Source organism: Schistocerca cancellata, chromosome 5, assembly GCF_023864275.1.
Source record: "Schistocerca cancellata isolate TAMUIC-IGC-003103 chromosome 5, iqSchCanc2.1, whole genome shotgun sequence".
NCBI lineage: Eukaryota > Metazoa > Arthropoda > Insecta > Orthoptera > Acrididae > Schistocerca > Schistocerca cancellata.
In genome coordinates, this window is record NC_064630.1 from 701,686,941 (window position 1) to 701,711,415 (window position 24,475).

At 43.0% G+C, this 24,475-nt stretch overlaps 1 protein-coding gene across 10 annotated transcripts in view; it reads right to left on the minus strand.

Annotated features, from left to right (window-relative positions):
- Positions 1–24,475, minus strand: part of LOC126187976 (hexokinase type 2) — a 424,860-nt gene that overhangs the window by 26,173 nt on the left and 374,212 nt on the right. For 4 of the 10 annotated variants that reach the window (XM_049929372.1, XM_049929373.1, XM_049929365.1 and 1 more), the window contains exons 2-5: positions 7,803–7,965; positions 7,572–7,711; positions 7,255–7,470; positions 4,591–4,690 (exon numbers count right to left, since the gene is read on the minus strand). In XM_049929372.1, the coding sequence (XP_049785329.1) occupies positions 4,591–4,690; positions 7,255–7,470; positions 7,572–7,711; positions 7,803–7,965 (619 nt within the window). Of the gene's footprint in view, positions 1–74; positions 265–4,590; positions 4,691–4,954; positions 5,055–7,254; positions 7,471–7,571; positions 7,712–7,802; positions 7,966–8,692; positions 8,849–24,475 lie in introns of those variants that run through there. The other 6 variants (XM_049929367.1, XM_049929366.1, XM_049929363.1 and 3 more) reach the window with 4 other exon arrangements.

A 24,475-nucleotide genomic window follows, 5' to 3' on the forward strand; every position in this document is an offset into this window, starting at 1 on the left:
TAGTTCCTTTGCTTCCCCCCCCCCCCCCCCCCCATTTTACAATTTTGTGAAAAAATTATTTTTAATTTACTTACAACTGCTTTCCTTTATTTATGGAGTACTGGTCGATCTCTCGGTCATACTCAGTACGCACAATATCAAGCCTTCCATTATCTCCAAATGCTCCCCATTCTGTGTTTATGACAACATAAGGCTTAGATTTGTCACCATCAAATAATTCTGCATTTTCCACTTTCTCTACATAACATGCATTGCTTCCAGTACCTAAAAATCACAGAAAAAAGTATGAACACTATATAGAAACACTGAAACACTAGCCAATTTCTTACAAAGAAATGTCAATATTAGCATCACATTATTATATAGTTACACAAATACTGTATATTGAGGTAATCACGCAGAAATAAGCCAGTCACAAAAAATATATGTTCAGAGATAATGAAATGGCCCTGGACAGCTATGCAAGTTAACCTGATAATTAAATCAATGCCTAAGTAGTGTGGTGTTCGAGGCAACAGTCAAGTTGAGGACAGCTTCTAGTGCAATCACACATCTTTGGCATGGAAGATAAAGTCAGGGTTGCCACAAGTTCTGGAAACACTGGAAAAATCTTATTTTTGTCTAAATATATGGTTTGTTTACTATTATGTCACGCATCATCGCTGGCTGGGTGCAGATGAGTACATGCGCTGCTTCCCTGACCCCTCATTCTTACTGCTTCTCCCCTTTCTACCACTCGCCACAGCTTGCAGTCAGTGCTGCCACCACTTCTTGCTGGCCTTTTTCCGACAAAGGCTAAGGCCAAAAATTTAGTTGTGAGAGTGAGAGTGTCTTTTTTTTATGTGCCTGTCTGTGGCTCAGTGATCATCTTTATGGTTAGATGCTACCTATCCTCATTAGTATTGATTCTCAGAGTATTCGCGCAAGTTATGTGTTGCGTGGAGTGATCAGTGCAATCTCATTTCATCAATGTTGAGCCTGTGACACATGACTAGCTGGCCAAACAAGTGGATTTTCATAACGGGCCATAACAGCATGCCACTTCTGTGTGTGTGTGTGTGTGTGTGTGTGTTTGTGTGTGTGTGTGTGTGTGTGTGTGTGTGTGTCTAATGGATCACGCCTGCTGATCTGAAGCCCATCGTTTTCCACTAGTGTGCAGGCCCTGCCCGTCGGATCTAGACTCACTGATCTGTCCGCACGCCGGGTCTGTTTGTGTGTGGCATAATGCGCCAGATTTTCGTGCTTATCCACGGACCCAGAACTGCAGTGCTCCTCGGCAGGGCAGAACCCACAGGCTATGGATTTCAGGAACTACGACTGTCTCACTGCAAATACATTGTATAGTAGAACCAAAATTTTACTGGCGGTCACCTGTAGTGTTTGTTTACACACTTCTTCCCCAGCTTGCACATTTCTTTCAAGAGGCCTACTTTTTTATTTCTGAAATCAGTGAAGGTATTTTAAATTTGTCTTGTGATTCCAAGGAAATGCATATTATTGTCACCAAATGTGTTTCGTTTTATTGAAAGAAAATAACATCAGTGGTCTTAATGAAACGCGTATACCATTTGGTTTGCTTCTTCCATCTAAAAGCAGTTCATTATGAAAAATGTTGATGTTAGTACCTAAGGTTTTTGGTCATGTGTTTAGAAATACAGAGCCTTACATTTTTTTTGGCAACTTTACTTACTCTTGACATCTCAAAATTTGCCAGGGAAAAAACGCTAAAACTTGTTTGGAAATCAAAGAATTTCACTTGGGGTACTTGTAGCAACCACAAAAATCCAGATAGGTTGTGAACACTCAGACACTTTCACATTGTTATTAAGAACAGACAAAATGCTTTGCTGATTGACATTTTTGTATCATGGTGTAGTCATTAACACTTAACTGTGATACTCTTTGATATTGGATCATGCAATCCAAAAAACCAATGTGACCTTTTGACTGTGTTATTAACCTGAACCAAGAGGCATACAAAAAGTTCACATGCTGTTTGATGGAGCAGAAGTTTCCTGAACTGCTTCCCTAAATATTTAAATTGTCAGCCTTGATTGGTTCAGCCTTGATCGGTCAGTTGCCATTTAAGCAGCACTGCATAAACCTCTTAAAGAAGCTTGTCTCTAGAGTAGATCTACTTCACAGACTATCTGGAAACACTTGGGGAGCAAATGGAGATACTATATGTAATGCTGCAATTTCACTTGGGTACTCAGCTGCTGAATACTGTGAAACCATGAAAGAAAAGCACACAATAGCTGAGATAAGTGTACACCTGAATCAGACAATGAGGAGCATTACTGGCATTGTACAATGCATTCCCATTCATTGCCTACCTGTTCTGTCCAATACTGCTCCTCCAGATCCAAGAAGGAATGCGTTCCTAAGAAGACATAGCCCCATAAGAACTCAATCTAGACAGAGGTACTGGCAGAAGTAAAGCTGCAAGGGCAGGTCCTGAGTGAGTACAGTTCAATCAGTAGAGCATCTGCCAGCAAAAGGCATTATTCAGGTCAAAATGCAGATCTAAATAGCACTTTTCCAGAATCTTTCAGTTATACTTCTGAAGCCACAAGTGCTATCCTGGGTCTGTCTTCAAGCAACTGCATTTTCAACGTAATTGGGAAGTGGAAAGAACATTGGTTTGAATATCCACCTGATCTAATTTAAAACCAAACAATGGCAGTTGCAGGCTTTGATCGTCTCTGTCTTCAATGGTCAAAACTCTGTTTGACCTGAGAGGGACAGCCACATCTTTCATTCAGACTAATGTGAAAGTACTGCCTGTGACTGATGTGGAGGAAAAGACAGGACATACTGTGGAAAACGGGCAATGAGTCGTGCAATCTTGTTGCCAAATTTAAACATTAACCTGAAATAAAGTGAGTGAGTGATGCACATGGTTTTACTATAATGTTACTGATTAATATTAATAATAATCCACCACAATAATCATTCCCCACATAGTGGTCACTATGGAGTTACGAATTACATATTGGCTTGCTAACATTTCCTCAGTCCGTTATATTCTCAGTGTAATGGTACAATTTACTTTTGCAACACTAAGTTATTATTCCTCGGAACATAATGAGGATGACCAAAGTGTCAAATCAGCAGTTACCATGAAAAATATGCTGACCTGTACTTGTTTCACTCCCATTACAGATGTGTCCCTTTAATTACTTAACTTGCTTTATGGCAATCCATTATTGCACATTAGAGCAGGGAAGCATTTATTCATTCAGATGCATTTTCGTCAATTTAACAAAATTTGATTATTTTTTATGTAAAACGTATGAAAGACACATTGATCAATAGCAAATATCAAATCTCTCTTTTTTATACATAAAAATAAAATTCTATGAAACTACTACAGATACAAACTTGAAAACAGATTTAATAATCTTCATGTACATTAAGAACACTCAAAGCACACACAAAAGCAATACAAGATGCATGTCACTAAAATACAGTCTCATTAGCATAGAGAAAATTTTGTACAAAAGCTGCACATTCTACCATAGTCAGTAGCACATCAGAAAAAGCTAATAAAATATCAAGTATGAATATTAGAAAAACAGAAAAATTACTGTTTCAAAACAAGCAGGCATAAGTGTGCTATGTATACACATGGGGGCAGTAACATCAGTTGGTGCTCACAACCTCAACAATAGTGCAACGAATTTCCACTGACACTGATTGCAAAATGGAGTGACTGTTTTGAATTGTGAAGCAATTAAGTTTAGAACCAACAGAGAACTCTTGAGTTGGTGTGTGTGTGTGTGTGTGTGTGTGTGTGTGTGTGTGTGTGTGTGTGTGTGTGTTTTTGCAAGAAGTGGTGGGGAATTCAAGTATAAAAAATGATTAACTATTTTTAAGAATTGATCTGGAAAAAAAGAGATTTGGAAAAAAAATTAATTACAAAGTGCAAGATATTCTTTTAATGATCTGTTTGCTTCACAAATGGCCTCTGCATGTTTCTGCAGCAATATTTTTACTTTGTTACCCTGGTGGACCATACAACACAAGTTGATAACAGGTGGTGCCCAATTCACCTCCGAAGTATTTTTTTCCTGTACAACTAAGAAGGTAATGGTATGATTTGTCAACAGAGTAGAAGTTATCTACAACTGCTTCTTATTTTTGTAACACCTACATATGTTTTAACGTGGTAGTGATAGCAATGGCAACATGTATTTTCTTAAAAAAAAAAAAATAAATAAATAAATAAATAAATAATTTGATATTGATAATGCAGTATCTGTAGTCATCTGCAAAAGTGTTCTTATGGAGGTGTAGTGCAGATGGGAAAGGGGAGATAAATGTTGCAGAAGCACACACTGAAGAGGCATAAAAACTAAAGCGTACACTTGCATTGTAAAAAATTATGCCTTGAAGAGAAATACAATTATTTCTTGAAGAAAAGAAAGGAGAAGGGTTTACTGGGTGAAAATATACAAACAAGCAGCTACAGAACATGCATCAGTTCCATCACCAGCATCAATCAAAGTTTCAAAACAGGGAAGTAGTTCTGAAGCTCAAGTGAAGCATTGCCAAGCATGTGGCACACTGATAAGAATCTGAACATACCAACGATGAGCCCTATCCTGCAGTTGTGGTTTTTCCATGCACACGACATTAACGTTCCCGTTGTGTCGTTGAGTATACCACAAACATCAATCTGCACATCCTAAAATGATATATAAAGTTGATTAGCTACAAAAGAGATTAATAATTTTAAAACTGCAACAACAGTAGCCGCCCACAGGAACACCTGTCAAAAAATTTACACATTTTTTTAAAGCAAGTACTTCATTAACAATAAAAAATATTCACAAAGATTGTGAAATTAATTTAAGAATTTTTTGAGCTTAACGCTATCAACAGAAATGTTCATGAAGTACTTGCTGGTAAATAACCCTGAATGCCATCTTCAATAATAAACTCAACTTACCGATAATGAGACCTATTCGAGTATTGGGAGATATGATGGCACAAGACATTAGTGTTCCAATGGCATCATTTATAACAGCAGCACAATATACATTGATATCCTGAAAGCACGCAATATTTTTGTACTTTAAACAACTCTCAATTTTGTAAGACACTGAAAACATTGAGTGTACTGGTGATTCTATTCATGAATCAGGTAAACTAAAATCTGAACTGAAGTATATATGGGTAAATGTATTACAAGTAAGTTAAAACTAGATCAAATTTTGTGCAATTTACATCAAGCAGAGAGTCAATACACATCTACTTTACAAAATATTTTATACGCATATACCCCGTGTAAATTTTCAGTTCTACAGGGCGTTGAAAGAGTAACATTTTGAGAGATGGTAGTACTCAGTAAACATGGGCTCTAAAATGGATACCTTAAGAACTATGAGCACTTTTTCAACAGAGGAGATGTGTTTCATAGAGCTCTTAAGGTATACATACTAGAGACCATATTTATTGAAATTTTTTCTTGTATTGATGGATACTATCACCCCTCAAAATATTTAACATTTTTTAACACCTTATATATATTTACTCCAACAATATAAACTCCAGGCTCGAATGTCAACAATAGAAAGAAAAGGATATATAGCTACTCACTGTGCAGGCGACACACTGAATTGCGTGCGCGCGCGTCCACGCACACGAATGCCCTCAGACCAGAGTATGGTCCAAGATAATGGACATGGCAGGTGTGTGTGTGTGTGTGTGTGTGTGTGTGTGTGGCCGAAAGCTAAATGATGTGTAGTAGTCTTTTCATCATGTCTGTTCTTTACAGTGAGTAGCCATTTATCCTTTACTTTTTTATGTTTATATCTACTCAAATAGATGCAGTTATTATTTTGAGGTTTACAATACAAATAATGAAGTTATCTTCCGTGAAGATTCATATTTTATTCTTACCATTATTACTATTACTGCTAGCAGATATGTTTAAGAGCTGTACAACTTTCTACAGAGAGGACCTTCCATCATGAGTTGTGTAGTGAGCTGTGTTTTGTTTTGGTGTCAAATCACTATAAGTACTTAGTATAAAAATATATAATGCAATTTATAACTTATAAATTATTTAACAGTGCATGTGTTAGTAACCCACATTATCACAGTAATCGGTACTAGAAAAGTTTGCAAAGTGATTTTTATATTGGACAGCTCCCAATTTGCTAATTTACAAGTTTAGAGCTGACCACACAATTTCTCTGTAGAAAGAGAGCTGAAGCGGCTCTTTTCATCTGGCAAAGCTATTTAGATGTTGTTGTTGTTGTTGTTGAAGTAAGATGGGAAAAGATTCCCTTCATGCTGACCATAACTCAGTGTGTTTATGTACAATTTTGGTTTAACTTCTTGTCAATAATGATGTAATGAGAATCGGGTAGGAAAATGACAAACTTCCTCAGCAATGAATCCATTTCAGCATTTACCCTTGCTGGTGTATTGAACTGAAGAAACCCCTAAATGTGGATGAGGATTTTGTCTTCTTCTTTTGAATGTGAGTCCAGTGTCTTAACCACTATGCCAGTAAGCACAATCAACAGCTCTTGGGCTTTGAGAAAATTTCATATCTGTCTATACTTTACACATTGTTTCAAAGAAATAACTTTGGTTTTGAGGCTACTCCCAACTCGGGTTGACCACATCTGTTCGTATCAAAAAATAAAATAAGATTTTAAAACTGTCATGTCCCAAGCAAGTTTTTGAACAAAAGGCAATTTAAAGACAAGACTGCATCGATCATACTTTGAAAACCCCCAGTCAGCCAAAAACATTTATTGGCTATTGTCTTCAGTGTGAAGGAAACTAACATTGAATTAATAACTTCACAGTGACTGAATTAAGATATTCAAATACATACTTGATAGTAGGTTATCTCATCACATTAATTCAGATATGCGTAAACTATTTGTACTGACTATTTAGAATAAAAAAATAACAACATATTTCATACTAAGACCAAACTGCCTTGCGTGGCTTCACTTTGATTCACAAGAGAAAACACCACTGAAATGACATTTTCTACGGTTAGCAACAGGGGCCCAGTTGCACGAGATGACTTACACGCTCCACTGGCAGAAAATCATTTTCAACAGTGCATTATAGATTTGTTTCATAGTGTTAATGTTTACCTAAAAGTTAAGTGGAATATTTACTGGTACCCTTTGTTTTCCAAGCTGATCAACATATCTGATGTGATTGCAATACCGTGTATAATCTAAGTAGAGCTTTTTTTTTTTAAATCAATAATACACTTACATTTCTCCTTGCTAGAGCATCTTTCAACAACTGAACCACATCTTCACCAACACAACCACTGCAGTTGAACCCTTTGGTCCACCTTTCCAGGTATCCCTTTGTCAAACCCTTCTGAGTGAGTGGAAAACTGAAGGTGAATCCCAGTGGTAATCTTAAATGGGCCATCTGATGCTCTTTCATGAAGTTTGCCAAACATTCAGCAATGTGGTCAAACAGCTGAAAAATAAGGGCAGTTTGATGGATTGATTGATTGATTGATTCCAGAAGGAAAGAGGGAGATACTGAACACAATAATACATTTTAGTGTAACAACATACCTGTACACCTGTTCCAAGCATAATACTCTGAGGAATGGCGTATATTTTAGAATCCATGTGAAACTTTTCTCCCTCTAGTTCTATAATAAGCACTCTGAAGTTTGTTCCTCCCAGATCAAGTGCCAAGAACTTCCCTTGTTCTAATAAACAAAACATTGACATATTAAAGCAATAGCAAAAAATTAAATAATCTCCATGTTAGAGGGGGAGAAAGAGAGAGATCAAGCTTACCTTTCCCATTGGGCAAGTCCTGAACGTATGTCACGAAACACTTCACAATGGCCTTCGCGTGGGTCTCCTTTCCTAGCCCCAACTTTATATCTTCCAGTAGTCTGTCCATGATCTGGTGGATTTGGTGATCTGACAGCATCAGCTCTTTGCATTGTTCACGAATCTGCAAATAAAAGGACACATGCAAAATCAGATTAGCGGTACAGTTACGCCTGCAAACAAAGTGTGTGCTGACCGAGGTCAACAAAAAGTTATGAGATAAAACAACGCTGCCACATGAACAGTGTGCAACACACCAATTACTCAACTTCGACTTAACAACAGTGGCTTTTCTATGACTTTGCAGAAACGCTGATGCAAATATTCTCGTTAGTTCTTTCTTATCCCAGTTGACTTCGTATTTTCACAGTTTAGAGCAGTCCACTTAGTCGTATCATCACAAAACTCAAAGCGCACAATTCGAAAGCACACGCCTGCATTTCGACAGCAGCAAGTGTCTCAACTGGGGCTACGGAACATAAGCAGAGCTTAAACTATTCGAAGATCAGAAATGTTGAAGTAACCAATTTATCTTGAATGGTCTCGATATATTTGAAAGTTTCTTCAGCGTTTTTCCTATCTTCTATATAAGACCGCGGTGCAGACAAGAATTCGATACTAGCACTTAACGTTTAGATAGTTTAAATTGCGATACACAAACAATAAAACAATTGAAGCAAATGCCTGTGTATCTTACACCAGTCTTTAAAACTGTTACTGTAGCGTTCTTTACACGTCAGTCAAAGCCACTCAGAAACGATAAAAAAACGATCTTCACATACACCAGCGCTATATCGCTTCACGAAAGCATGTCCTAAAATCAATAAAACTCACTCTATGGGCACGCTCACCTTATTACTGGTATTGCTCCTCATACCCATGGCGAAGAATACGCAGATTCAGTAGTATAAACGGAATAAACTACGCGCCACGAATACACTGTCACACAGCACTGCCTCACAAATGAATGATATCTACGAGCGGCTCTGGCTGCCAGCTCTATACGGAGCCAAGCCCTCCACACACCCCTTGGTCTGCGCCTCCTGATTGGTCGTCGTGCTGTCCCGCCTTCCTATTCGCCAGCCCGCCTTTGACGTAACCAGGCATACTAGCCTGCAAGACAACCTGAACGACGCGCGTTGTGCAACGGGGGAAATTCCAGCTACTGTGGCCGCAAGCTTTAATCACTCAGTTAGCGTTCGACTGTCTCACAGGTTGCTGAAAACGAGGAGCTCCGTTTGTTTCTGTGCGCTGGAGATGTAATCGGAGGAAGAAGCACTCACAATAAGTGTAAGTGCTGCGAAGGTTTACAGGTCACGAAAGAATCTAGTTCCAGACTAACGTTAGTCTGGAATATAAACCTTTAACATGAAGTACCGTACTAGTTTTGGAAGACGACGGATTTTAAAATAACAAACTTTGTTTTACTTCACTGAACTGGAGTGCCGAACATCACGCCATTCGCGTGCACTTAGAGATCGAATTGAAGGCATTTTGTAACTTTAGCTGATTTTTAATGGTTTGCTACTTGTCAGAAACTGAATGCAACATAATCACGTCTTAGTTCGGATGTGTCAGTATAGTCTCTGAAAACTGAAAACAACGTTGAAGTTCACCATTAAACTGAGTTTATAAAGTTTTTAATACAGCACTATGCTTTCGGAAGATGAGTACCTCTTCACTCAGAAATAAGACTACGAAATTTTCTTTCAATGCAAAATACTCCAAGTTGTTGAGCGAGTATACTACGTTCAGTGATAGAACGTATGCAGAAGCTTACCTTTCATAAAACGGAATTGCTTTACCAAACGTATTTTTAACGACATCCAAGAAGTCATCTAACATGCAAGGAATTTTCTGTTGGTTTTTCATAACGTCGAGTCGAAATTTTTGTGACATTTTTCACCTCGGTTTCTGAGATATGAAATTTCCATCACAGATTGGTTCTGCTCAAAGAACTGGAACAGCGCATGTGGTTTCTGTAAAACCTTACGGTCCCATGGGAGACTGACCAAAGTTTTGCTGCACCTTTCAGGTTTGGGTGCACATGTGCTGCTCCCAACTACTCCATGGTTCGAATTGTTCCCAGACAAGACGTTAAATCAACTTTGCTAACATGCTTAGACACGTAGTTTCGTTAAACAACAACAGCAGCACGATACGTACCTATGATTCACTTCCTAATGCGGTAATAATCACTACTTTTTTTTTCATTTTAGCTATGTTGCTAATGGAATCTGTGTAATGTTTAAACACACACACACACACACACTCTCACTCTTTCTCCTTCCATCCCACCATCGTCTACCCTTCCAAAACAGTAACTTATCTCTCTCTCTCTCTCTCTCTCTCTCTCTCTCTCTCTCTCTCTCTCTCGTGTGCGTGTGCATCACACATCAGGAAGGCTAGGGGACAGAAAAGGAGACTTACAATGTGAGCGGTACCACCCAAAGGTCGTCTCTTGCAAATAAATCAGAGGACATGATAAGATTGGTGCTTATCGCAGTACTTGTCCCCGTTTATATCTGACACACAGTTTTCTGAGATTAACATCATCGCCGTTTATAGAGAACGCTCTGCTCCTTACTTGTTTCGAAGATTTTGTTCTCTCTATCAGTCAAGACTTCTTCACGTTCAACCTTAAAAATTCGAACGAAAGATTTACGATCATATCTTGGTAGGAACTGTCTCCCCATTCCGTGAACATACGGAATGGAAAGGAGGAGGAGGAGGAGAAGGAAGAGGGTGGGGGGACGGGAAATAGAAAACAAAACATAACGCCATGCGTTAAAATCTACTTCGAAATGCAGGTGAGAGATATTTTTACTGTAGATTGTAAGGAGAATCGTTTCATTGTGCCAGTGACTCATAATTAGAAACTAGTGATATGTGGTTATAAAGGAAGCTTGCATCGAGGGAGGGAAATGTATAGTTACCTTTTCTCAATTAGCAAGGGAGAGAGACTCATTGACATACGTAGAATACAGCATGTGTGGACCAGTAGGTCTTTCATACCACTGCAGAAAAATATGTCTGTAGGCGTCTAAGTTCAACGAAGACAACAGTTACCGTGCACGGAGAACAACCAGGTCGCCCTTGCAGGCCGGAGACTTTTTGGAATTAACAGGGTGTAGGCGTTTAATACCACATAGTTGCGAGTTACGAACGGACTAGCAAAAAACGCGATCACATGATGGTTGTTGAAGTGTCTGAAGCCTGCTATCAAACGTACATGTACGCTGCGTCTATATTTCAATTAGATGTAATGAAAAACAACTCTCTTTAAATGAGGACAAATGGAAGACAACGTTCATAGCAAAGAGAAAAATGCCAATAGTATCAGATTAGAAGAGCAGTGAGTAATGTTTAGAGCTCGTCCCATGATACACACATATTGAGTAACGTCAAGAATTGATACGAAATGGGGCGGACACGGAAAAGAGTAGGGAGGGAGGAGAATGAAAGTATTATGGCAAATGCGCAGCGCGTCTACAAAGTAATCGCATTGAAGGCAATCAGTTCGAGACTAACGCTCCAGAGTTAGGACCAGAGCACATCTGTTCTGTCCATACGAGTAAGCGAAGGAGCTGCTCAGGAAACTTAAAATTGCAATACCTGAAAGCAAGGCAAAGGGTTACCCTTTTAGGCAAATTTGAAAGTCAATATTCGAGGATGGCTATGTGACAGTTCTGCTGCTTCATCACATACGTCGTGTGTAGGGACCATGGGAATAACGTAGAAAGATTTGTGAGCGTATTGAGGGATATACGTACAGATATTTTCCCTCGTTCCACAAGAGAATGGAATAGGGCAGGAAAACTTTGATATTGTTACGAAGTAGCCTCCGTCATGCACTGTATAGTACCTCGCGGGCAATGTATTTAGATGTAGCAGAATATCGCTTGCCCCTGTACATTTGGTCCAGATAATTCAATTCTCTTGTTTCTTTTGCGTGTATTCGAAGTTTGGAAAAATTCCGAGCTATAGTGTACCATCAAAATGGCGTCTACACGAGGTACTCGTTACGAGCAATATGCTGTAACTGGATTCTGGTTGTGGAAAAAGAAGTCTTTGAGAACTACCATAAACGACTGTGTATAAAGAGACTTAAAGCGTCACGAAGTGAAGAATAAGCTCCATGATGGGACATTTTCGGGACGTCTTGTCGCTGCTATTGCTCCGGACAAGATGAATTTCGCGGATGCTACTACTCATACAGACCGAAAGACCACAAATCTACCATTTTCTCTACAGCTGTCGGTGGGCATTAGACACTTGCATACTCAAAGGTGTGTTCAAGATGGATTCCATGAATCCCCATAACGGACCATAACTTTCAAATAAAAGGCGTCTTATCTGAAATGCTGGAACAGTTTGAGGCCAATGGAAAGATCTCTCTCTCTCTCACGCATCGTTACAGGTTACGAAACCTCGGTGCATCACCTCGAGCCGAAAACAAATTGGCAGTCACTGGAGTAGCATCCGCAGTCACCAAAGAAGAAGAAATTCAAGGCTGCTACCTGCTCTGGCAAAGTCATGACGACAGTCTTTCGGGGTAGTGTGGTGTCTTTTTCGTGTATGTGTTATCAAAAGGATCAGTCATTAACTCCGACGAACAGGTGAAGATACGATACAGCGGTGTCTGTGGTAAGAAGGCCGATACTCCTTCGGACATGCACTCTTGTTCGCTCTGCGACGATTACAGCCGCAATGAAATATGTGAGATGTATTCGCAATTGCGAGTACGAATAACTATCAGCTGTATAATGGAACGAAGACAGTGAAAATTGGTGTCGGACCTAGACCTTTAACGCGGATTTCCCGCCTTATGTGAGTGGTCGCCTTAAATTGCTTTGGCTAACCTTTACACATACATTTCATGTATATGTAAAGTTTCTGGGAGTACCGTCTCCGGTGTGTTAGGTTTGACTTTGACAAGATTCCAAAAGAAATCTTGTGTGTGAGCAAGTCTCAGAACCCGAGAACACATCGTCGAATTGGATCCGCACGCCTCATCATACTACAGCCCACAACGGGCGTAAAATGCGTTAGACATTCTAGCTGTACACCCATAATCCGCAAGCCACCTTACAGAGTGTGGCGGAGGGTACTATCGGTACCATATGACACCACCCACCACCCCCTTGTTTTCTTGTCCCACTCGCGAATGAGCTTTGTGGGAAAGACGACTATCTGTAAACTTCCGTATGAGCTCTAACTGTTCAAATTTTCCCGTGGTGGATACTGCGCGAAATTTATGTAGGGTGAAGTACTGTACTACCTGACTCCTCTACGTAGGTATGTTCTCGGAACAGTAAACTTCTGCACGATGCAGATTGTCTCACCTGTACCGCCTGCAACTGGAGCCTTATGCGCTTCTCCCTAACGCTCTAGCTTTCTTTAGAATTCTTCCGATCTGTCTGGCAACTGCTCTTTCTACACTGGAGCGCCAAAGAAACTAGTATAGGCATGCGTATTCAAATGCAGAGATACGTGAACAGACAGAATACGGCGCTGCGGTCGGCAACGTCTGTATACGACAAGTGTTTGGTGCAGCTGTTAGATCTGTTTCTGCTGCTACCATGGCAGGTTATCAAGATTTACGTGAGTTTGAACGTGCTGTTGGCGCACGAGCGATGGGACACATTATCTCCGAGGTAGCGATGAAGTGTGGATTTTCCTGTACGACCATTTCACGAGTGTACCGTGAATATCAGGAATCCGGTAAAGCACAAAATCTCCGACATCGTTCCGGCTGGAAAAAGATGTTGCAAGAACGGTACCAACGACGACTGAAGAGAATCGTTCGACGTGACAGAAGTTCACCCCCTTTCCGCAAATTGCAATGCTGGGTTATCAACAAGCGTCATGTGCGAATCATTCAACGAAACGTCATCTGTATGGGCTTTCGGAACAGAAGGCCCACTCGTGTATCCTTGATGTCTGCAGGACACAAAGCTTTAGGCCTCGCCTGGGCCTGTCAACACAGACACTGGGCTGTTTATGACTGGAAACACATTGCCTTGTCGGACGAGTCTCGTTTCAAATTGTATCGAGCAGACGGACGTGTTCGGGTACGGAGACAACTTCATGACCCTGAATGTCAGCAGGAGATAGTTGAAGCTGGTGGGGGCTTTGTAATGGTGTGGGGCGTGTGTAGTTTGAGTGATATGGGGTCTCTGATTTGTCTAGATACGACTGACAGGTGACACGACGGAAGTATTCTCTTTGATCACCTGCGTCCATTCATGTCCACTGTGCATTCCGACGGACTTGGGCAATTCTAGTATATAGTGCGACACCTCACACGCCCAGAATTGCTACGGAGTGGCTCCAGGAACACTGTTCAGAGTTTAAACACTTCCGCTGGCCACCAAACTCCCCAGACATGAATATTATTGAGCATATCTGGGATGCCTTGCAACATGCTGTTCAGAAGAGATCTCCACCCCCTCGTGCTCTTACGGATTTGTGGACAGCTCTGCAGGATTCATGGTGTCAATTCCTTCGAGCACAACTTTAGACATTAGTCGAGTCCATGACACGTCGTGCTGCGGCACTTCTGCGGTCTCGCGGGGGCCGTTACATGCTATTAGGCAGTGTACCAGTTTATTTGGCTCTTCAGTATATAACTAGCTTCATGCGGTCGTTCCACTTTAATACCGAAACAAAAGTATTTTACTCTTTTCTGCAACATAAAATGACTTTATTAGAACACAAGCTGAAATGGGGAGATCATGCTGTTTTTGGCTGAACCACCATGGCTGTTACATGCAAATGCTGCTGCTGAGAGATTTTAAAGGAGACCAAAGCCTTCTATTCACCCCACAGGACAGTAGTAGTACAGAGTAAACAAGTGTTCTAAATGTGGCGTAGCGTATATCTGAGAGTGACATGGGTAACAGCCCGGTATTCACCTAGCGCGATGTGAGAAACAGCCTAAAAAACACATCCAAACTTGCTGGCACACCGACCCTCTCGTCGTTAATTTGCCGGGCGGATTCGATGCGGGGCCGGCATACCTCCCCGTTCCGGAAGCGATCGCGTCAACACATGCGGTTAACCAAGCGGTTTCAAATACGAGCAATTCTTTCTTTCGCTTACGCCGTAGTCCCGCAGCGATCGCAGAGTCGGCGTGGTTACAACGGATTTGGCATTGTTAGTTTTTAGGGATGGCTGGATGCCCTTCCTGCCGCCACCCCGTACTCCCAGGACGGAATCAGTGAACCCCAACTGCCTGCATCTAGTGTAAATCGTGAAACAGTGCGGACGTGTTTCAAATGTCTGCGACGCATGTAACTGAGGCGCAACGTGGGGACCAGCCCGGTATTAACCGAGCAGGATGTGGAAAACCGCCTAAAAACCACATCCAGGCTGGCCGGCACACCGCCGGGCGGATTCGATCCGGGGCCGGCGCGCCTACCCGAGTCCTGGAAGCAGCGCGTTCGGCTACCCTGGCGGGCTGGTTCAAATACGAGCAATAAAGGACAATATTCCATGCATAAAATCAGTATACGGCTTGACACAAAATTTATGATGCGCAAGTGTTATAACAAATTTTCCTTGAAGAGTAAAATATTCTCAAGCAATTTTTCACTAGATTCCGCCTTTTTGTACCACAGACGGTTCTCAAGCCTGACTTCCGCCGTTCGGTGCTGGGCTAAGTGAAGTGACGTCGAGTTGACACACTGTCTAGGGTGAACCCAACACAATTTGACGGTGAGGTCACCTGACGTTCCATTCCGTTGAGGTCTAGCGTGGGTCGGGCTCAGCGCTTCAGCCTCAACGTCTAGTGATGCGAGGAGCGTCACACCGGAGCGGCAGTCATGTCAGATGCCGCCGGCGATAGCGGCGCCGCCACACGCGCTTTATCAGAGGCGGGGCCGTGGTGACCGAGCCACCTGGTCGGGCCCGGCGTCTGAGCACATTCGCTGCAGAGTTGCATCATCCGCTCAGCGCCGCACCTTGCCGTGCTCGCCACAGCTGGTGAGGCACCTGCGCGGGGTCCCGTACGGCCACACGGGGCAGGCTGCCTGGAGCCAACCCGCGGCTGACGCGTGTGCGACAGCACCACCTTTCATTGCTCCGTCACCATACTGGCGGCATTCAGAGAAATAATAGCTTCTATACCAAAGACGTCTGAACGATTAGTAAAACTTCAGTGTCTCCAACCCACGAGAACAGCTCATACTACGGCGCGTGTCCAACAAAATGGAGTGACTATGTATGAATGTGAAGAGTAGCGCAATGTGTGTGAAGTTTGCCCGTTGTGCAGGAAACTTTGCAGAGACGCTCGCTAGGCACTTCTGTCCGAAACCACGCGGCTGCTACGGTCGCAGGTTCGAATCCTGCCTCGGGCTTGGATGTGTGTGATATCCTCAAGTTAGTTCGGTTTAAGTAGTTCTAAGTCTACGGGATTGATGACCTCAGATGTTAAGTCTCATATTGCTTAGAACCATTTGAACCATTTTAGAGACGCTCGCCCAACTTTAATGGCAAGGGTTACTGGTAAATCGTCCTGCATTACAGAGATACTTTCACAGTCCTGAGGTTTCATCGAATATGTAACTCTGCAGTGGTATGACATACAGCTGTTGAAGTACTTAACGCTATCTGAACACGGTTCAGCCCCAGGGTCGTGCTGTGCTCAAGGGCTTCACTATGGGAGGTGTACCCAACGGTATGCGAGCACACTTTTCCGAGGTTCCCTTTTAGCGATTTCGTTCGCATTCAGCTTATGACGCGATTGTACAGAGGATTAAAACCATGACCTGGCAATAACTATTCCGTCTATTGGCGCCGTACTTTCTTGGTAATGCCCTCCCATGTCTACTACGAGAGTCGGTCAAAAGACAATGCGTCCTATTTTTTTCTCCTTAAATAACCTTTAAGTGAAAATTTTGAATTTGGTGCTATTCCATAATGCTGCTTCTCCAGTCCACTGTAGTAGTAACTGTGTCAAGAGATACCAGTACTGAAGCCGCTTGCAAAATAGCTGGCATCGATGTTCGTATTAACCTGCATTATGTAGTAGTATTCTTGAACGAAGAAGGTGAAACGCCCATCTGCATTCGTGAAAGACTGAAAAATATATACTGTGCTGCAAGGGTGGATATTAGCACTGTTGGACGACGGCTTCGTCGCTGTAACGAAGCTGAAAACAACGCTGGTTGACGAAATGAGGCGCGGTAGGCGGCGACTGCTATGGCCCCACTCAACTCTCAGTGTGTGATTATGGATCATTTCTTGGATCAGAGATGCGCAATAAATTCTGTCCATTAAGTCAGAACCCTCAAACAGCTGAAAATACGTCTTCAGTTCGCCCAACAGCAGCTATGGCGGATGTTCCTTTGCAAGACAGTACAAGACCACACATCAGACGTCACACCACTGAAGATACTGTAAAAATTGGAAGTTTTGCCTCCTCCTCATACAGCCCTGATCTGTCACCAACAGACATCCATCTGTTCGGGCCACTAATAACAGCTCATCGCGTGATTCACTTTGAAAATCAGAAGGCCGTAGAAAAACGTCCGTTTGTCGATGGCTTCGGAAGCAAGATAGTGCAATTTGGCACAGTGGAACACGTGCCCCTTTTTACAAGATGGTCCAAAACTGTGGAAATGGGCAGAGATTTTACTGAAAGGTCATAAGTTAATCTTTAATGATGTGGTTTTCAATTACGTAGTTGCATTTGAAATTCTTTACAGATAAAAGAAAAACAGGAGTCATTACTTTTTGACTGACCCTCTTACATCCATTCTGTGGAAATCACTGAAGTGCATGGCAGGGAGTACTTTTTTCTGGACTCGTTATACAGGCTGCTTCTCGTTCCTTGTGCGGGAAGAATGACTCAAATGCGCGCCCTCACGATCCCTACGCGAGAGATACGTATGGGCTTGTAATATATTCTTAAATCCTTCATTTACAGCTGGTTCTTGAAACTTTGAAAGTAGGTTTTATCTGGATATACCATGAAGGTTTTCGACTACAGGACGTCTTAGATGCTGGCGTCTCTCCTGTGGTCCCTAAAACTTTTCCGTTCCTAGTGTTTCGATCAGAGCTGCGCTGGACGTCTTAGGAGGTGCTCCTCGTTCCGCTAATGCACATCTGATGATGTCCAGCACAGATCCCGCGTCCGGCCATCCTGATTTAGGTTTTCCGTGATTTCCTTAAATCGCTCCAGGCAAATGCCGGGATGGTTCCTTTCAAAGGGCACGGCCGACTTCCTTCCCCGTCCTTCCCTAATCCGATGAGACCGATGACCTCGCTGTCTGGTCTCCTTCCTCAAACAACCCAACTCAACGTCAGCTTGCTCTTCTCCTAATCTCAGTACCGTTAATCTGGATCAAATCCAGCACAGCTCTGAACGAAACAACGATCGTAAAATTTCTCTGGATAGTTTGCATATTCTTTCAAGGGTCTACCACTTCAGTTTCTTCAGCATCTCTAACAATCTCTCGCGGGTAACACGAACCTTAACCGTCGTCCATTGGCACTGCCCTTCTCTGTATGCGTTCAGTAATCCCTGGAAGCACTATTTGGCACGAGTCCCAAATACTTTAATACTGTAGGATGAGTGGCATGAGTTACTTGTAAGCAATATTCTTTGTAGACTGATTGCATTTCCCTAGTATTCGCCAGGAAGCTAAAGTCTATCATCTGCTTTATCTACAACTGAGTCAAGAGTGATTCTTCAGTTTCATATCCCTACGAAATGTTACACCTAGCTACTTGTATGACGTGAAAGATTCCATTTGTGACTCGTTGATACGGCAGTCTTTAGGAACCACATTTCTTTTTCTTCTTTTGTGAAGTGCACAGTTTTACATTTCTTAATGTTAATCTTTCTCACTGCTAATGTTAATCTTTCTCACTGCTAATGTTAATCTTTCTCACTGCTAATGTTAATCTTTCTCACTGCTAATGTTAATCTTTCTCACTGCTAATGTTAATCTTTCTCACTGCTAATGTTAATCTTTCTCACTGCTAATGTTAATCTTTCTCACTGCTAATGTTAATCTTTCTCACTGCTAATGTTAATCTTTCTCACTGCTAATGTTAATCTTTCTCACTGCTAATGTTAATCTTTCTCACTGCTAATCTTTGTACCACTCTGAAATCTTACCAAGATCAATCTTAATATTTGTGCGCCTCTTTTCACACTGCACTTTACAGCATTTCTTTTCCTGCATCAGATTACACGTCCAGCACCACTCGTCAAATTATTGTACAATTTCGCAGGTGCCATATTCCCCGCTACTTCGACAATCGTAACCAACTTCCACTGATAGCGAATTGTCGGTACCAGCCTAATTAGTGCATCCGTGACGACAGCTGAAAAATTAAGAGAGTTTTAGCCCCATTAGGGCATTTAGGCAAGAAATTAGTCACGTTTTGTCCAAGGGACCCAATCTAGCACTTGCCTTACAAGCCACAGGAAATCTGAATCGTTGAAGTCTGACCTTTAATTTGAGCGCTGCTCCACCTGAAAGAGTCCAATTTCTTCACCAGTGTCCCACATCGCACGATCTCACTACTAAAGTCTTCTAGAATTACATTTTCGTGAGACCAACAGAGCTTGCCAAAAACTGTCCGTTAAACACAATCGAGGTAGAAGAGAGTGCAATAAAGGCGATTGTCACCTCTAACGAGAGGAAAACTGGAATCAAGCGTCTTCACAGTTTATTACATTGAAGTGAGAAAAGTTGTGGTATAGCAATATGCGCACATGCAGATGGCGGTAGTATCGCGTGCACAAGGTACAAAGGGTAGTTTATTGGCTGAGCTGTCATTTGTATTCAGGTGATTCATGTGAAAAGGTTTGCGACGTGATTATGGCTGCACGAGGGGAATTAACAGACTCTGAAGGCGGAGTAGTAGTTGGAGCTAGAAGCTTACGACAGTCATTTCGGAAATCGTTAGGGAATTCAACATTCCGAGATCCACAGTGTGAAGAGTGTGCCGAGAATACCAAATTTTAGGTGTTGCCTCTCACCATGGGCAACGCAGTTTTAGACAGCCTTCTCTTAAGGACCTAGAGCTGCAGCGTTTGCGTAGAGTTTTCAGTGCTAACAGAAGCACGTTGCGCGAAATAACCACAGAAATCAATTTGGGGCATAAGAGGAACATATCCGTTAGGACAGTGCGCCAAAGTTTGGCGTTAATGGGCTGTGACAGCAGACGACAGTCGCGGATTCCTTTACTCACAGCACGACATCGCCTGCATTGCCTTTCCTGGGCTGGTGACCATATCGCTTGGACCCTGGACGAATGGATAACCGTCGCCTGGTCAGATGATTCCAGATTTCAGTTGGTACGAGCTGATGGTAGGGTTCGAGAGTGGCTTAGGCCCCACGAAGCCATGGACCCAAGTTGTCAACAAGGCATTGTGCAAACTGACGATTGTTCCATAATGATGTGGGCTGTGTTTACATGGATCACTGACGGGAAATCGTAATGTTCGGATACTTTGAGACCATTTTCAGCCATTCATGGTCCTAACGCTTCCAAACAACGATAGAATTTTTACGGATGAATGCACTATGTCACCGAGCCACAATTGTTCGTTATTGGTTTGAAGAACATTCCTGACAGTTCGAATTGAGTTGTTTGGGGGTAGGAGACCAAGCAGCGAGGTCATCGGTCTCGTTGGATTAGGGAAGGATGGGAAGGGAAGTCGGCCGTGCCCTTTCAAAGGAACCATCCTGGCATTTGCCTGGAGCGATTTAGAGAAATCATGGAAAACCGAAATCAGGCTGGCCGGACGCGGGATTGAACTGTCGTCCTCCAGAATGCGAGTCCAGTGTGCTAGCCACTGCGCCACCTCGCTCGGCTCTTGACAGTTCGAGCGAATGATTTGGCCACTCAGATCTTCCAATAAGAAACCCATCGAACATTTTTGGGACATGATCGATAGGGCAGTTCGTGCACAAAATCCTGCACCGACTGTACCTTCCCAATTACGGACGGCTATAGAGGCAACACGGTTCAGTATTTCTGCACTGGACTTCGAGCGACTTGTTGAGCAGCAAGTCGATTTGCTGCACTACAGCGGGCGAAAGAAGGTCAGACATAATATTGCGAGGTATCACGTGACTTGTTACCTCGGTGTATGTGTCGTAATAACAGGGCGTGAACGAGAACATTGTTATGAGAACTGCATGATCCTGGTAGAGCTGCTATTGCCGACGACTTGTCCACAAAATGACGTAACAAATTAACTTCCAGTGATCCAAGACATTTTAAGCCTGGACAACCGACCACCGGAAACGTTTATCTTTGTACCTTATTAAACTTCTTTGTAGTACATAAGCAAAATGGACAAAAAAAAAACCAGTCACCATCAGCTGCTACTGGTGTTTTCGTCTTAACACTGGTGAAATGCAGTTTTGCATGTAGTCTAGCCTCTTGAAGCCTCTTCATCTGCGATCATCTGGTGGAACCTACATCCTTTTGAACCTGCTGAGTGTCTTCGTCTATTGGTGTCTCTCTACAATCCCGTCCTAGAATATTACTCAAGTGCGTGGGACAAGTACCACATAGGACTAATAGGGTTATTGAACGTATACAGGTAATGGCGGAACGAATGGTCACAGTTTTATTAGATCCGTGGGAGCGTGGCAGAGATACTGAAGAAGGTGAACAGGCAGACTCTTAAAGATATATGTAGACTATCGCGAGAAACCCTTCCTACAGAATTTCGAGAACGGTCTTAAATGGTGACTCTAAGAATGGACTATATTGGCATTCCAAACATCTACTTCTACACTCTGCATACCAATGTGAAGTGCATGGAGGACGGTAATCCCCACTATACCAATTAGGTTTCTTCCCCGTTCCATTCACGTCACGATCCTACGGGAGCGATATTTAGGGAGTTATATTGTCCATTCCTAGAGTCATCATTTAAAGACCGTTCTCGAAACTTTGTAGGTAGGGTTTCTCGCGATAGTCTACATCTATCATAGATTCTGCCTGCACCACGCTAGACGGTGTCGGTTTGTCGCACATGCCGCGCAGGTTCTTCCGCGGTCGGAGCCTGGCAGTTGTCCGGTTCGCACCGGTTGCGCGGCTGGCGCCAAGGCCTCGCCGCTGACGCCACAGGCGGCGACGTCCGCCAGCAGTGTTTGCAGAAGGGGCTTCCAGCAGGCGACGCAAGCAGACTTGCGCACGCCTCGCCTCGCGTGGGCAGCGCTTCTTTCGCACTGCTCCAGGTTTCCTGTCACGCTACGGCCCGTCTGCGATTCCTGGTAGGTTTCTCCGGTCGCCAATGCCTGAGCGGAAACTCTAGTTCTTCCGCAATGTCCTCGAAGGTGCGTTTTTTCCTGTATCGTGCAGTACGCGTGTGTTGCCATTCGGTACACATTTCCGCGTTGATCGCTATACAAACGCGTCGAAGACCTCTCACGCTGCTTTCTTTTGTTCTGCAACAGGCACGAATCCGGGATTCAGTTGTGAAATAGCTTACAGCAAGTTACGGTCTCTTCCTCCTTCCCTCCCTTCTTCCGCCCCTCCCTCCCCCTCTCTCAAATTCAACTTTCAATGAGACGCAGATGACTTATTACACACACACACATACACATATACATACATACATACATACATACATGCATCCATGCCTGCGATGTTCCAAACCTCCTCCTGAACTACTGCTACTGGATCGACTTCAACAAAGTTGCTAGACATATCCCTTACTACTAGACAGAACTCTCTCTCTCTGCGTGTGTGGGTGCGTGCGCGCGGGGGGGGGGGGGGGGGCAAAGAAACACCTATCATAGCTTAAGTCATATTGTTGTTGTTATTGTGGTCTTCAGTCCAGAGACTGGTTTGATGCAGCTCTCCATGCTACTCTATCCGTGCAAGCTTCTTCATCTCCCAGTACCTACTGCAACCTACATCCTTCGGAATCTGCTTAGTGTATTGATCTCTTGGTCTCCCTCTACGATTTTTACCCTCCACGCTGCCTTCCAATACTAAATTGGTGATCCGTTGATGCCTCAGAACATGTCCTACCAACCAATCCCTTCTTCTAGTCAAGTTGTGCCACAAATTTCTCTTCTCCACAGCTTAAGTCATACGACGTCATAAACAATTGGATGCGTGAAAAAACTGCCGCATTATGCACGACGTTTAAATTCATTACTTCTTCACTACTAGCTTTATTGGCAACATATACCGAAGTCATGGGATACCTCGTAATATCGTGTCGGACCTCCTTTTGCCCGGTGTAGCGCAGAAATTCGACGTGGCATGGACTCAAGTCGTTGCAAGTTCCCTCCAGAAATACGGAGCCATGCTGCCTCTACAGCCGTCCAGAATAGCGAAAGTGTTTCCGTTGCGGCAATTTGTACACTAACTGACCTCTTGAGTATGTCCTATAAATGTCCGAAGGGATTCATATGAGGCAATCTGGGTGGTCAAACCATTCCCTCGAACTGTCCAGAATGTTCTTCAAACCAATCGCTAACAATTCTTGCCAGGTGACATGCTGCATTGCCATACACAAAAATTCCATCGTTGTTTGTGAACATGAAGTCCAAGAATGACTGCAAATGGATTCCAAGTAGCCTAACGTAACCATTTCCAGTCAAAGATCGGTTCAGTTGGCCCAGACGACCCATTCCATTCCATGTAAACACAGCACATGTCATTACGCAGCCACTCCCAGCTTGCACAGTGCCTCGTTGACAACTTGGGTCCATAGATTCGTGGGGTCTGAGCTGCTCTCGAACCCAAACGTCAGCTATTATCAAATAAAATCGGGATTTATCTGGGCAGGCCAGGGTTTTCCAGCCGTCTAGGGTCAAACCTATATCGTCAGGAGCCTAGGAGAGACACTGCAAGCGATGTCGTGCTGTTAGCATAGTTACTCGCGTTGGTCGTCCGCCGCTGTAGCCCATTAACGACAAATGTCCTAACGAATACGTTCGTCGTACGCCCCACACTGATTTCTGCGGTTATTTCAAGCAGTGTTTCTTGTCTGTTAGCACCGACAACTCTCCACTAATGCCTTTGCTCTCGGTCGTTACTGACGACCGTCGGCCACTGTGTTGTGTGTGGTGAGAGAATGCCTGAAATTCGGTGTTCTCGGCACACTCTTTGCACTGTCTTTTATGGAATATTGAATTCTGTAACTATTTCCGAAATGGACTGTCCCCTGCGTGTAGCTCCAACTACCATACCGTGTTCGAAGACAGTTAATCATCGTCGTGTGGCCACAATCACGTCGGAAACCTTTTTACGTTAATCACCTGAATACAAATGACAGCTCCACCATTTCACTGCCCTTCTATACCTGGTGTAGAGCGTTGCTGCGGTCACCTGTATATGTCCATATAGTTATCCCACGACTTTTGTGACCTCAGTGTATTTCACAGGCAGCATCCACGTTTGCCACTGAATGTAACTACACAAATATATCATCGTACGACATATACTTCAAGAGATATTACGTTTTAAACACTGAGATGCGTGAAAAAGTATCGCATCGTGGATTAAGTTGTAATGCATTTGTTCTTTACTACTTGAAGACACTCCTACAGTGGAGTCGGCTTATGGATATCTGTGGCACCTGGCAGCACTTTTGACAGCTTTCAGCTGCTAAGCGCGAACGACTGTACGCAAGAATATCG